Genomic DNA, 14,752 nt, shown 5'->3' with positions numbered 1-14,752 from the left:
TAAATCTCTATTTGCTTTCTTACTATTGTTAATTTAGTGAAATTAATTCATATGTTAACTTGTATGTTAACTATGTCAGATTGATGTCTAAAAGACTGAGGTGTAAATTTAACTCAAAGTGAGTTAAAGGGAAGCTCTCGTTCGATTCATCAGAAATTCAAAGTTGTAATTGGTAGGTTTATTTGCCTTTAAAGTATAAGTTCAAAACACATGCCAGACTTATGCCTCAGTCACATATTCATGGATGCCGTTGTCAGTTCCACTGCGGATTAAATCTCACGGATGACCCTTTAGGTGTCCAAGTTCGTGATATCATATATACAGATCATGTACTACGGCTGTGGGGAGGTTGGGGAATGGTTGAATTTCGGTTGCATGATAGTTATTTGGTTGTGGGGAGGTTGGAGAATGGTTGAATTTTGGTTTCATGGAGGTTGGGAGAAGGTTGCGGGGAAGTTGGGAGAAGGTTGCAGGTAAGCGGCATGGTAGTCACTTGGTTGAGGAAAGGTTGTATTTTGGATTGGAGAAGGTTGCAGGGAGGTTATGAGATGGTTGCATTTTGGCTGCAGGGACGTTGTGAGATAGTTATTTGGTTTCAAGAAGGTTGCAGTGAGGTTGTTAGGAGGTTGGGAGAATGTTGTATTTTGGTTGAGATTTAGTTAGAATCCGACGTTGGGTCAACGTTGAAAAAATGACGACGCAAAAGTTTGCAAAATCAACCTCAACCCAACCTTCCCCCAACGTTGGAATCTGACGGTGGTGCAACGTTGGTACAACGTTAGGAAAACGACGACGCAAAAGTTTGCAAAATCAACCACCACCCAACCTTCCACCATTGAACGTTGGAATCTGACGGTGGTGCAACGTTGGTACAACGTCAATTGTTTGCTGGGTAGTGATAGTAACCTTTTCTTAATATCATGTATTCGTTTGGTTCTATACATTTTGTTTCGAAAAGAGTAGTTCTTTGAAAAAAATGAACACGTAACACTAACTTAAAGGAGAAAATGTCAACGACTTAAAGGAAATATTTGTCAATCTAATAAGTATGAGCAGCGGTATTTAATCATCTTAATTCGTAAGATGTTAATGAATACATGTGTGGTGGTGAATTTGTTTTATATTTTGTCGTCCGTCGTTGTTGTTCGTCGTTTAAATTTGTCTTATAGACCCTTTTCAATATCAGACTTAAAGAGAATTTCCCAGTACCATTCGTTTGTATTATTTTCGTTCATTCTATTACAGTTTTGATTATGTTGCTTGTATCAACTTTATCCACATATAAAATGGCTAAAAGACATGAAAACAAACATGAAGTTCAATTCTTCTAAACAGTTACTTAGAACATGTCTTAAAGTGCTACATCGGACATGTCATAAACTTGCTGACAAGAGGTTAAGATTGTCAGATCAGGTTGTCCTGCCTTTTTATAAGTGTAATTAATTGCAGCACTTAAATGTATATTGTCCTCATTTTTACAGGCAAAACAGAAATAAAACAAATATAATATAGCCTTATTCACGCACGTGTACATATATTGCCTTAGATATTTATGCTTACGTTGGATTTGGCAAAATGAGAGTCATAACACGATATTAAATGAAAAAGTATACTATCTCATTTGTTAATTTATAACAACGGAGTGCACACAACACAGGTTTTTATTGGTTTTCACATATACACTATATAACTCGAGAACAAGACAAAAGGCAAAGTTTAGAAGGTGAGAGGCAGCCAAATTTCACATCCCTGAAGACATTCATACTGGCACCCCTTACCGAATAAAGGTATGACAGGTGTTAATGACATTAACATACAAACGAAAATATGCAAATACAAACAACATAAGAGAACATATCGAGTGGAATCAACGCGACAACGCCATTACATGTCCATAAAACAAAATATAGTATTAACATCGCCCAATATATTTGCCTTGAAATCGAAAGAAGTGTAACAGTTAATGTGCCGATTTCTAAAATAAACACAAATGCAGTGATAGTCAAAACACATAGATGTAGTTTACTCAAGTTATTATATTTGTTAAAAAGCAAGTTAAAATTGTTTTTCGTTATTATATAACGCACTTTTACTTCAATAAACTAGCACGTGCGTGTCTTATATATTTTGTTTACAATGTTTGCGAATGCCAACACTACAGCCATACAACGACTGTCTGCGTTCATCTCCAAATGCCCCTCTCTATGCGAAAACGGAAGCGACCAGTGCAAGCAAAGTGACCCCCATAGTCGCCGCCACGTGCACTGCAGAGCTCCCGCATGTGCCCACGGCAATCCAGACTGTGGTAAATCCATCGCCTGCGACTGATCCGGATTCCGTCACCGACAGCGTCAGTTCGTAGCCACCAGTGGTTTTCTGAGCCAACGTCTTTCCCGTTGCTACTTTAAGCACGCCGGCGGAAGAGATCGTAAAATCATCGTTTGTGTCTCCAGCTGGAATAAATATAAACGTGTCAGGCATGTGTTTTTCTTACGCTCAGCATAAGAGTAAATGTCACAAAACGAGACTTTACAATGACCAGGGCAATATAAAAAAGTGAAACTTCTGCTGCTCCAGTAGTATTGCATTTTATTATACACAAGTTCGTGGTCCTTTATTTAAGACCCATTTCCGAAACAGTACGGCACAATAAGAAACAACATACACCACATAGTAGAATAAAGCTGAATAAGTAGAATAAACTCTACACCTAATTGATGATCGTCACCATGAAGCATAGCCGCTACAGTTTCATAGAGTTTTAACACTTACTCATACTTAGTAGAGGGTCACTGACAATTGTAAAAAATATTCCAATGAATTAGTTAAAAGCATTTAACATAACGAACACAAACCGTAAATATTGTGCGTATAAACGATTAACGGCAAGGGCAATAACTCGATAATTATAGAGTGCATCTTATGCGCTTCTCCCAAATTAGAACTATCCATCTATGACGTTTGAATTGAATAGATGAACGCGTTCGGAACATTGAAAAACATAAAATTCGTCGTCGGTCAAGTGGTTAGCTCATAGGACATCCGCAGTAATAAAATATTATAAAATATTAATACCAAAGGAATGAATCGATGAAAATGGCGATATAATGAATAAAGGGATGAGTTTATGTTTAGTATTCATTTTTTAAATAAACAGACTGCACGAAAATTATGTATGTAGAATTGGTCTATGTAAACATAAACTACTAGTATTTTTAATTGGAATCATACGATGGTTCGACCACAAGCAATATTGAAATAAAAGTACTGAAAAGGGTGTTCTTACAATCTATGTCGTAGGTAAGCGTTGTACCAGATGTTTTGTCCGAAACGGTGTAGGTCCCGACAGTCGTGTCTGAAAACAATCACATCATGAATTTGTAAATAATTGAGAATGGTTGTTTATTACGCCTACAAATATATACAAAGTAAACCTTCAGTTGCAGCCGCAGATATACTTGATTATAACGTGTGGTTGCTTATTTATGGCAATTGAATACAGTCCTGTTTCTGATCGGATTTATTTTTAAGTAATTGTTTGAAACACAAAGGTGAACAGATTTTGTTTTGTGTGTGAAATGTTTGACAGGTAAATGTTAAATACGAGTACTGTACTACAATAAATAACCGTGATGTCAGCCCTGGCATCCATGTGATAATGAGCTGTGACTGTTTGATAGTATTCACATGTAATAATTGCATTCATAATTAAGCTCAATTTTTAAAATATTATGCAACCAGTCATCTAAATATAAATGTTTTAAAAATAAGTATGTTCAATCAAACATGGCTATTTAAAATGATTAAAAAAGTATATTCAGTAAAACATCGATATTATAAAACGCGCAAAAAAAACAAGAATGTACAGTAAAGCATCGATATTATAAAATGCTTAAACAAATAGTATGCTCAGTAAAACATCGATAATACAAAATGCGTAAAAAACAGTATGTTCAGGAAAACACCGATTTATTTTTTAAAATGCTTAAAAAAACTAGTATGTTAAGTAAACCACCGATATCATAAAATGCTTAAAAACTAGTATGTTCAGTAAAACATCGAACACAAGAATCCGTGAAATTGAACAAAATTGTGTAATGCACTGCATTGAGTGCACGTGTACTGGTATGTTTAGCAAACCAATTACTAAGGGCAAACAGACAGGATTTGTTGTTCGAATGTTCAAAGAGTTTAAAGCCCATACCTGCGGTCGCTCCGTCAGACATACATACACCATACTGGTTCTGTCCGAACTCGAGGACGTTTTTGATGTTGACGGTAAGAGTCAATGTCCCTGTTGTACCCCCACTCGAAGCCAATGCTCTATGTAAAGGAAACATAAACTCCAAATAAAGCAGAAAGACGTTTAAGCTTTTAAACGGGGCTTGTTGTCAGTGCAGGCCAACCCAACCCATTCAGAAACAGAAATGTGATGAAATACATTCTTATTAAATATGCATTAATTGATAATGATATGTGAATTCTGTAAAATTTTGATGTGAAATAAAGACCTTCGTTCCAACAAAAACATTTTGTACTCTAATACATTAATACAAATATGAATTAGACAAAACATGTTTTCACTGACGTTTATGCAAATGAGAGTAATCTCACTAGCCAACGTTTATAGAACTGTTCTGCCACGCATTGAGCTTACAGTATAGCAAATTTGTTACAAGTCTAACATAATCTCAAAACAATGTAGTGATGTCCAACGTAATTACAACGTGTATTGATCAATCTTTTGTTGTTACGCAATCGTTCAATTAAGTTAGCTTAAATAAAAAGCAGCGTTATCAACAAAAACTCGTAAAGTCTAACTAACGTTATTGTTAAGGTATATTTAGGCGTGGTTTCAAAGTCGAGGCTCTTTCCGGTAGCCAATGTGACTACACCGGTTGAACTGATCGCCATCACATCACCGGTGTTACCGGTGGTAATGGCGTATGGAGAACCGGTCGTTGCGACTCCCGTTGCGGCTGCAGTGAAAAGCGTTCCTCCGGCAGCGATTGTTTCCGAGATCGCGGCGGTGACTGATCCAGAAACAATTGCACCATTTGTTCCAGCTACAGTGCCCGTTGTTATCGTCCATGCAGTGATCTGAGCGTCTAAAAGAAATAACCAAGCAGTGTTTATGAACGTTTGAGAAACATAACTGTGTAAATAAAAGTGCATGAACAAGGTAATGTGTTCACGGAACTCACCAGATAATTGCTTACATTTTATTTAGGAGACGCCATCGTAAGGTTATATTTTTCTTACAGATTTATCGCAGTAGTGATACATATAATAAAAAACAAGTGCGTTTTTAAGTCGTTGAAATACCAACAACATTTTGAAAGTATTCGAATAACAGTTGTATTATCTAGATTTTTTTAGAATGTATACGTCGATTACGTCAGCAAAAGTAAGAAATTTTCAAAAGTATATTTTCTACGTGTTTTTATTATTCAAGAAATATTAATTGCTCGTACTAATCATTATCAATGTCAAAAAGTTCATGTTTTTTTTAGTAATAGTATCCAGAATAAAAAGTGTTAATCGGATGTAACAATAATCATATTTACCCGTTTTCGTTTACTTAAATTTCTAGCATGCCATTCGCTGAGTTAACGAAACAAAACAAATCTATTTTTTCAGTATTTTATTGAAGATTTATCAAGAACATAATTTAATGTATTTTCTTTATAAAAAAGACTCAAAGGTTTGAATGTATAAAACAGATAAATATCTTACATATGAAGTTAGAAATATTTGTTTTCACTAAAACAATTTTGTGCAGAATAATGTAATAAGTGTTGACATTATTAAAATAAACTTACGAAAACAGGATAACATGTTTACTTCTTATATTGTAAATTGATCTTTCTACGAAATGATGTATATTTTGTATTTACTTTATGCTTTTTTATATATGTTTGTAAATGAATGAGTGAATGGACGGATTGATAGAGGGATGGATGGATGGATGGATGGATGGATGGATGGATGGATGGATGGATGGATGGATGGATGGATGGATGGATGGATGGATGGATGGATGGATGGATGGATGGATGGATGGATGGATGGATGGATGGATGGATGGATCATGTGAACGTACTTGCTTATCTGGGACGGCAATTTACTCACATGCATTAATGTCAGTTTTCGCAGAATGGGTCTTATTTCTTATTTGTGAATTTTGTTCACAATTTTGTGACACTTACGTGAACAAGCAGAATGTTATATAAATGACCGAATACTATTTTAAGATTTCTTTGCAAAATTGGATTTCATAGAAAGGTTAAAGCCATTTATGCCTAGCGTCTAGAAAAAATGCCTTGGCAAACAGCGTAGACCCTGAGACGCCGCAGTCTCATCTGGGTCTACGCTGTTTGCTTAAAGGAATTTCTGTTAGAAATATTCTTAATATAGAAATGAATATACTAGACATCCCTAATTTTGGAAATAAATTGATCCAATTTAGAAGGATGGGAGAGTTCACTAGGCATGAATGGGTTAAATCGTACAGTAGTTTCGTACGTATGTAATTAAAGAAGTACGATTTTCGGGAATTTACAGTTATAAACTCGATATAACGAAATTATCCCATTATAGAAACCCCATTTCATTCTTGATATGTCTTTGATGCAGCTTATGGTCTGTGAAGACAAAGCTCATAATACATATATCATAGCATAATTTACACTTATAAGGGGCATATAAGTGTTCAATATTCTATGCACAATCCATTGAAATACGTTTAAAATATAGTAAGCACTATATGGATAGCTAATAATTACAGCTGTAAAGGGGCCGTGTATACAGAATGGAAAATGACAATTAAAAGCAGTGAAATTGATTCAATTTACACTGTTACTTAATATTTAAGCAAGCGAAATATTTCTCCTTACTTAATACAACTTCCGGAAAATGCCGTTCAAATTATAAATAATCATCACTTGAAATCGATGAAACAGAAAATTATTTTAAGTGTTTTTCGTCGATTACTTCGAAAATATGTGAATTACTTATATAGCATTGAAAACACTATACGAGCTTTAAAGCCCGAGTTTTGCTCCTTCAATTAGCAGATGTTATTTGGTTTTAAGGGTTATCTCTCTTCCATCATCTGTTCTGCTTTGCCAATATAGAAATATTCGTCTAATGTACTAATAATGTTCACACGAATATTGAGTCGCTCATATTTCTTTAAGAATATGATTGTGTTATTGAATGTATATGTACAAATTAATATGTATCATGAAAAGTGAGACTGAAATAAACTATTAAACTATTAAACTTTTTAAATTTATATGAATAAATTGGCTATAAATATTCTAAATGAACGATGTGCACGTGATAATATGTAATTGCACATGCATGATGTATCCGCCGTTTTAAAGTAAATTCGTGTGCTTTTCGCAATATATTACATGTGTATTTTCTTTGAAATAGAATCTGTATGCGGTACTTTATGTAAAATGTCTTTTTTGATATGATGCCCGGTATGGGAAAACAGGGCTTAATGCTTGTGCATAAATAGTTGTCTCAGATTTTACTTTCAATTCCGCCCAGACTGATCAGGAACGACGCTTTCTGCTCCTTTTTGTTTAAAGGAACTCTCTACTAAACGAAAATCGAGTAAAGGCGGAAACTGTCGTCCCTGATTAGCCTGTGCGGACTGCACATACAAATCTTGGACAAAACTTTAAGCACATGCATTAAGCCCCGTTTTCATTGAGCATAGCTAATATATTTCTTTCAACCACACTTCAGGCATCGACGTTGGAAGTGTTTCGGCTGTGCCGGTCCTGTTATTACTTCGCCAGTGTGTTTATGTCACCAATGACGTCACGAATACGATGTTGTGACTGAAATACTTACTCTTTTACTACATATTTTATTATTTGTGTAAAGTTAAAGATACATACTGCATAATAAGCGTTGTCTGCTTTTCGAATACAAACGTATCATAAATATGCCTCAATTCCCGAGTGTAGTTTAGTTTAAACCTATTTATTTTACCTTGATTGCATCGAAAGTCTCAATTTTATTGAAACGCACTCGAGTCCGTTTCCTGGGCCTAGAACCAATACTTGATGTCTTTGGGGAAATCTAAAGAACGCTCCCACAGTGGGGATCGAGCCCATGACCACCCGGTCGCTAGGCAGACACCTTATCCATTACCCCACGGCGACCTCAATGACCTCCCGAATGTACAGGGCACGCTACAAATACGAGGATCGCGGGTTCGTTCCGGGCCCATGTGTGCATTGGTCTTTAAATGATTATACATCAATTTTTCCCTTGTCACACTCCTGTAACCCATTTATACCAGGCGTCTAGAAAAAAAGGCATTGGCAAACAGCGTAGACCCAGATGAGATGCCGCATGATGCGGCGTCTCATCAGAGTCTTCGCTGTTTGCTTAAAGCAATTTCTGTAAGTAATATTCTAAATATAGAAATAAATATACTAGACATCACTAATTTTGGAAATAAATTGATCCAATTTAGAAGGATGGGAGAGTCCACTAGGCATAAATGGCTTAAAAGTAAGATTCGAAATTAATAAGTTCAGTATTTCGTTACTGAAAAAATGTCAGATTTGTGAAGAGATAGTCTGTTCACCGCGATATCACTGCAATACTGTTGCTCATTTGGTTGTTGTCGGCTCAGATACTACATACAAGTTACTCGGTTGCCCTTTAGTATACTTGAATGTACCCCGGTTGAGGAAAATACGCTTAAAGACAACCGGACATACTCCGTGGTATACTTTTGGTATTTTTTATACTTACGGAGTACCCGCGCTTCTTTTAAGTAGAACTTGAGCCGACAATATGACTGTATTACTGCTGCTTTCTGGTCACGAAGGAGTAACCTATCAAATACTGTGATACAGGCTGACAGATAGTACCTATTTCCCGCAACACGGGCCTATTATTTTTTTCAAAATAGAGTATAAAATACGACACTTTTAACACGCCTTTTTTTTACTCTTAAGTGTACGTAACATTAAATCACGCGCTAGCCATGAATGATATCACATATCATGCAGTCTCCCCACACTGTTGTTTATGGATTCCTGAAAAGGAACAGGGTGGCCTCTTTCGCGAAAATATAGTCGCATGGCAAACTTTGGTCAGTTTTAGTGCCGTAATTATGTTGTCACTATTAATCTAAATATACTTGAATTCAATCATCGATTAAGTATTATTTCGTGAGGCATCATCTTTATTGACTATAATTTGATTTAAAAATCAAATAATACTGTATAATATTCTATCAAATCGAAAATAGCCAATAAAACACGTTAGGCGTTATTACCAGAACATTGGCAAATTACACCGTGTGGAGCATTACCATGGGTAGGGCCACTGATTGTAAAAGGGAAGGCCACACAAAGTAGAAGTCATTACAGAGTATCTAATTTTTCCAAGAAAATTCGTCCCTAAAGCTCGCAAAAGGCTGGCGCAATTATTACAAAATTTCTAAATTCGTTTAACTTAATATTATATGGATAGTAAACTCTTTTTACATCTCATATCACCACAACATATGCATTCCATTTTACGATGCAAATGATCTTACTTATCTAAGAAATTTAAAAACAAAATGAAGCGCACAAAACAATCATACATCTATTTGGCTAGTACGTAAGAACTTCTACCAAAGACAGTGAAGATAAATTTTCATTTAAATTTATCCTTCCGACTTTGCTTGTTAAAATATACTTATGTTTTCCAATACACAATTAAATATTTAATATAACTGTTGTTTAAGTACATGATATTCCGTTAAAAGTATCAAATAAATCAATAAACTCTTTATAATAAATCAATTGATCCCCGCCAAACTGGATTATAAAACAGTCGTGTACTCTACGGATTCATTCCCGCGAATATATCTATTCATACGACCCACGAACACCATGTTATGTTTCAAATGTTACGGACATGACATTCCGCATCTATCGCTTCAATATCATGTTCTTAATTCTATCAAACAGTTCTGCATTATATAACCCTATAGTAAAGAAACTAAATCACTCGCGTTATGCCAAAAATGAGTCTGGGATTGAACCCGGATCGCCTTGGTGAGAAGCGTGTATACCGACCACTGCGCTGAAAGGACATGCACATGCGTAGCCCTGTTTCCCCAGAGCGAGGCTTTTTTTGTCTTTCAAAAGAATTGTGCTGATGCAGTACTTACTGGTAAGCATTTCGTGACAGCTGAGATATAGATATAATAGGGTCGCATGAAAGGTAAACATGGCTTAAAGTGATATATTGGACATCTAACAGTTTATAGTTATCGCAACCGTTGTTTATTTTTGGTGTTTTTCACTTCATATACACTTATATTTGTTAATGCAGCATCAGCATACTAAAACAATATCCCGGAAAAATAAAAATAATGCATTTGAATATCAACCGTACTTTTGTTTGGACAACTGACGACAGAAATAATTCGATTTACGATGTGAATCTAAATTGAGTATTTAGTGCAGATTCGTTCATACGACACAAAGACACTATTTTGTTTTACGGATCATTTCGGCTTAGAGGACTTACCAGTCATGTAAAATATCGAATATAATATATATATTTTTTATAAACAACTGGAAGCAAGATGAGTTGCAGATAATTGGCCAGTAACCATATTTTAAATTACTCTTTTGACCTGTTAATTCTTTTCAGCTCAATTCATCAGTGAAAAATGCCCATACCATCACTTTAATGCATGAGCGGTTTGCAAAGGATAATCATGGACGACACTTAACGCACATGCATAAAGCCCGGTTTTTCTCATTATGCGACTCATATCTAATTCAGGTGTTTCGAGTTTTTAATAACTCGGAACGCGAAATAGGTTTGCCGAATGGTTTCCATGGGTGAATCTTGGCCCGGTGTTCTACAACGCGGTCGTTAGTTACGAATCTCTGATGACATTATCAGTGTGTTCTTTAAAACAGCAACCGGCATTGATTGTTGTTAAAATCATTGATTATACACTGATTGATACACAGGACAAAATGCTCGGTACATTCTGGGAAATTGAGAAAACCCACGTCGGGTCCATCGGCATAATAGTGACCAGCCAGGCAGCCTCAAACATTTTACTTAACGCAGTTATTACCGGTAGCCTAAACTCACAATTTTGATTATGGATAAAAATATTCAGTTTCGGTAAATTTCGATACGAATAATAAGACATGTGTAGTCATTTCATGTTGGCGTTGTGGCGCCCTCCTCTAAACACGCTCCCACAGATCGGACGACAAATATCGCCATTGTCGTATCGCGCTCTTATTTGCCGTTGTTTCAAAAACGTCAACACGACAAATAGTTTAAATGTGATATGGCGTTTTTTTATTTAGTGTTGTTCTCGTTGGTGCACGAAAAACCCACATGATCATCAGTACCACGAATCTATTTCGTCAAAACGCAACTTTATGTCCATCGTTACGAGATGTTTGAGTGCAACATTGTAGTTTCGACAGAACAGATTGACACATGAGTAGACTACACAGTCTTATATGAGAAATTCTTTGTATAATTATGCTATTTTTCAGACTATTGGATTTTATATAATGTTTTATCAAACCAAAGAAAATGTATTTGTAACTGGAGACACAAACTCGCAACGCTGTGTTCAATCATGCGGTAACGCGTTTTCATATTTGAGGAGACTTATCGGAACACGAGAAAATATTTGCCAAAATTTAATCTAATTTCTCAAAATAAATAGGCGCTATTTAAAACAAAATTGAAGTTCATATAAGAGCAAAGAATACATGTTTATATTCGTATTCTAGGTTAAATAAATACAACTAAAAAAGGAGCTAGATAGTGTTTCTTGATTTGCGACCAATCTGTGATTCTTTCCAAAGATTAGAAGTTGCGTCATTATCTACAAATATCTTGCAATGGTTTTGTTTGACATTTTTTTATGTTTATTTGTGCATACAATTCTTTTAAATCTCAAACAATGTAGAATGTTTAAATTTAGAAAAAAAACATTACAAAAGAGATCACAAAGTCTGGGAAACTGTATTTTAAGTTTTACATTTTACTTAGCCATGCAAAAAGAAAACATGTGAAAGTGTTGAAACTGTTATTTCACGATTTATTTAACATTGCACTCAATGACATTCGCCCTTAATTCTAGTTTTTCCGTAAAAACATCAAACGAAGATGGATTTCCATAATTTGAATAAAGTACATGTGTTTCTGTCGACGCGATATATATAAATCGCGACAATAATTATGTGCTTGTGCAGTCGATCAATGTGGCGCCCACAAACCGAATTCCATGGTTTGTCGTGCGAAAAAAATCTGAATCTGAATTAAATATTGAGAAATGCTTAAGAGGGTACAAGTAAGTGTTCCTCAAAACCTTCCTCAAACAATATAAAAAGCGTAAACAAAAATCAAAATGTGTTTATCTGTTGATACTTTTACTTTTGAATCGTTAGTGAAGCTTGTTACTCGTCAACGTTTTTTCTTTCGAAAAATCGCACATACCCGCTTGCAAAATGCAAAGTATCCGATTTACAGATAGAGATTTATTTCATGTAAATATTTTAGATATTTTAAAAACTTTAGGTTCTTAACGGAAGCCAGGCGCACATTTCGCCATGTCAAGCTGAAGATATATAGTATTTGAGGCGGAGAGAGTAGTAAACGATTATGTTTTATAACCCCTGTTGAATACAATTCCAATGAGGTTTTTAATTATGTATTCGTTAATATGCATTTAATGTGGTTGTGTTTTCTTTTTCTAAATACGTTTGTATTATTTAAATTATTGAATTGTAGGTAATATATCAATGTAAAGTAAAGATATCCCGTCGCGAGTGAGCTCGGTTTTGTACATACTGCTAGCGCTTTATTATTTAATTAAGTGCTTCAGTGAGTCAGTCACTTCTTCTGAAGAACAGTGAGTGAGCGTTTCTTCAAACAACATAAAATAACAAGCAAGTAAATCGTTTGTGCTATTCAAAAATAGAGAGCGTATTGCGAAAATTGTTCATAAGGAGTAAAGTTTAAAGTAATTATTCTTTTATATGAGAATCAGTTTTACTAACGTTTATTGTGTTAATACTTGGAAATTCGTTTTTGTGTTAAATAATAAACAAGTGACGGGTATTGGTTTTATTCTTGAATAAATATCACACTGTCGTATAGAATGCCAATGAAACACCTATAAATCGTGGTTTAAAACTAAATGCTTGAATCTGTCATTTAAGAATTAAAGTGGCCTTTTCGCGTTTTGGTAAATTGACTCAACTATAAAAAAAATGTATCAGATTCGCAAAATTTAGTTGTAGCTATAATATGTGTGAGGAAATAGTAATACTGAACATTTACCAAGCTCTAAAATATCCATTATGTGCATCGTTTAAGTATTTAAAAACCTGAAAATTATAAAGCGTTACAACGCGAAACGATTGAATAATTTGGAGAGTTCTGTTGTTGTCGTTATGTTTTGTGATACTACCATGATTGCTTATGTAAAGTATAAAATAGCAGTCCGCACTTGCTAATCAGGGACTACACTTCCCGCTTTGATGGTATTTTTCGTTAAAAGGAAATTCCTTTTTACCGAAAATTAATTTTAAGCGGAATATGTCGTCCATGATTTGCCTGTGCGGACTGCACGGGCTAATCTGGGACGACAATTTAAGCACAAATGCATTATGCCCAGTTTTCTCAGAACACGACACATATTCTCTTAAACAGGATATTTGAAATATGGGGTCTATGGGTTCACCGATGATGTTTTTTCTCAAATGTCAAATAGTTCGGTTCGTGTTCGGAATAAAAAATAAAATTAGTTATATATTTTATAAAATAATATCCGCCTACCTGCATAGTGGAACAAGTAAGCCAAGGCGAGTATTCCGATAAATCCTTTCATTGTTGGTTTCAAGTAAATCCTTTCGTTGCTGACACGAACTGCGTTTGAAGCACGCTACTGCTGGACATTTATAGAAATGGTCAGTACCGGAAATCACGAGTGATTGTTACTAGGAAGAAACAACATATTTCACGTATCCAAAACAAAATTTATAAAATCATACTCTTTTCAGGAATGAAATGTCAATTAACTTAGATTGATATTTCGAAATATTTCCTTTAGACCAATCAGCAATTGTGTTTTATTCACTACGCAATGTGTTGTTTTCTGATTGGTCATACTGTTTGTGAAGTTCGGCAACAGTTCCAAGGCCATTTCAGAATCCTTCACTGAATGGCTAAATCGATGCAAAGTTAGGAAGCTGAAAGGCGGAGCTTGCCTTGGTAAATGATTTTACAGTAGTCACTTCTTTAACTTGTCACTTGCCTATAGGATTACCACTCGACAGGATGTGAAAAAAGGATTTGAAATGTATCAAAAATTGGATTGAACTTGGCTTTAACTTTAATATATCGGAATATGGTGTTTAAATGCGTTATACGGAATATAGTGTTTACTGTGAGTTTAAAATTGTATTTAATGTAATAATGAATATGACATATTCGGAATTCCCAAATTACGCACTCTATTTAAATAAGCAATTTCCAATAAAAATCTTTATTTTGTTATTACATAGTTTTTATTTAATAAACTACAAATCACAATTCCATAATAAAATTGCTTATTAATTCAAAATAAAATGAATAAAAATTATTTTTTTCAAAATCCAGTTTATCGAAAAATATTGTATCATAAATATGACCATATGACATTCAATAACTTAAATAAATTCCCAAACTGTTG

The 14,752-nt window shown here is 34.8% G+C and overlaps 1 protein-coding gene across 1 annotated transcript; it reads right to left on the bottom strand.

The window, feature by feature from the left end:
- Nucleotides 1–1,643: 1,643 nt before the first annotated feature.
- On the bottom strand, nucleotides 1,644–13,909 carry LOC127849208 (protocadherin Fat 2-like). Its single transcript, XM_052381927.1, has 5 exons — nucleotides 13,858–13,909; nucleotides 4,826–5,108; nucleotides 4,205–4,323; nucleotides 3,287–3,355; nucleotides 1,644–2,453 (listed from the first exon to the last, which is right to left on the bottom strand). Exons 1-5 carry the CDS (start codon nucleotides 13,907–13,909, stop codon nucleotides 2,203–2,205), a joined length of 774 nt encoding a protein of 257 aa, XP_052237887.1. The 3' UTR covers nucleotides 1,644–2,202.
- Between the last annotated feature and the right edge of the window lie 843 nt (nucleotides 13,910–14,752).

The sequence above is a fragment of the Dreissena polymorpha genome, chromosome 10 (genome assembly GCF_020536995.1).
Source record: "Dreissena polymorpha isolate Duluth1 chromosome 10, UMN_Dpol_1.0, whole genome shotgun sequence".
In the NCBI taxonomy this organism is placed as follows: domain Eukaryota; kingdom Metazoa; phylum Mollusca; class Bivalvia; order Myida; family Dreissenidae; genus Dreissena; species Dreissena polymorpha.
The sequence above is the reverse complement of the archived record's forward strand: the minus strand, read 5'-3'. Positions and strand labels throughout refer to the sequence as shown.

Coding starts and splice junctions, on each gene's coding strand:
- LOC127849208 (XM_052381927.1), bottom strand. CDS start 13,909: ATGAAAGGATTTATCGGAATACTCGCCTTGGCTTACTTGTTCCACTAT. Junction 5,109..13,857: donor TTACTTGTTCCACTATGCAG/GTAGGCGGATAT, acceptor TATTTCTTTTAG/ACGCTCAGATCACTGCATGG. Junction 4,324..4,825: donor AAATATACCTTAACAATAAC/GTTAGTTAGACT, acceptor TCCTTTACATAG/AGCATTGGCTTCGAGTGGGG.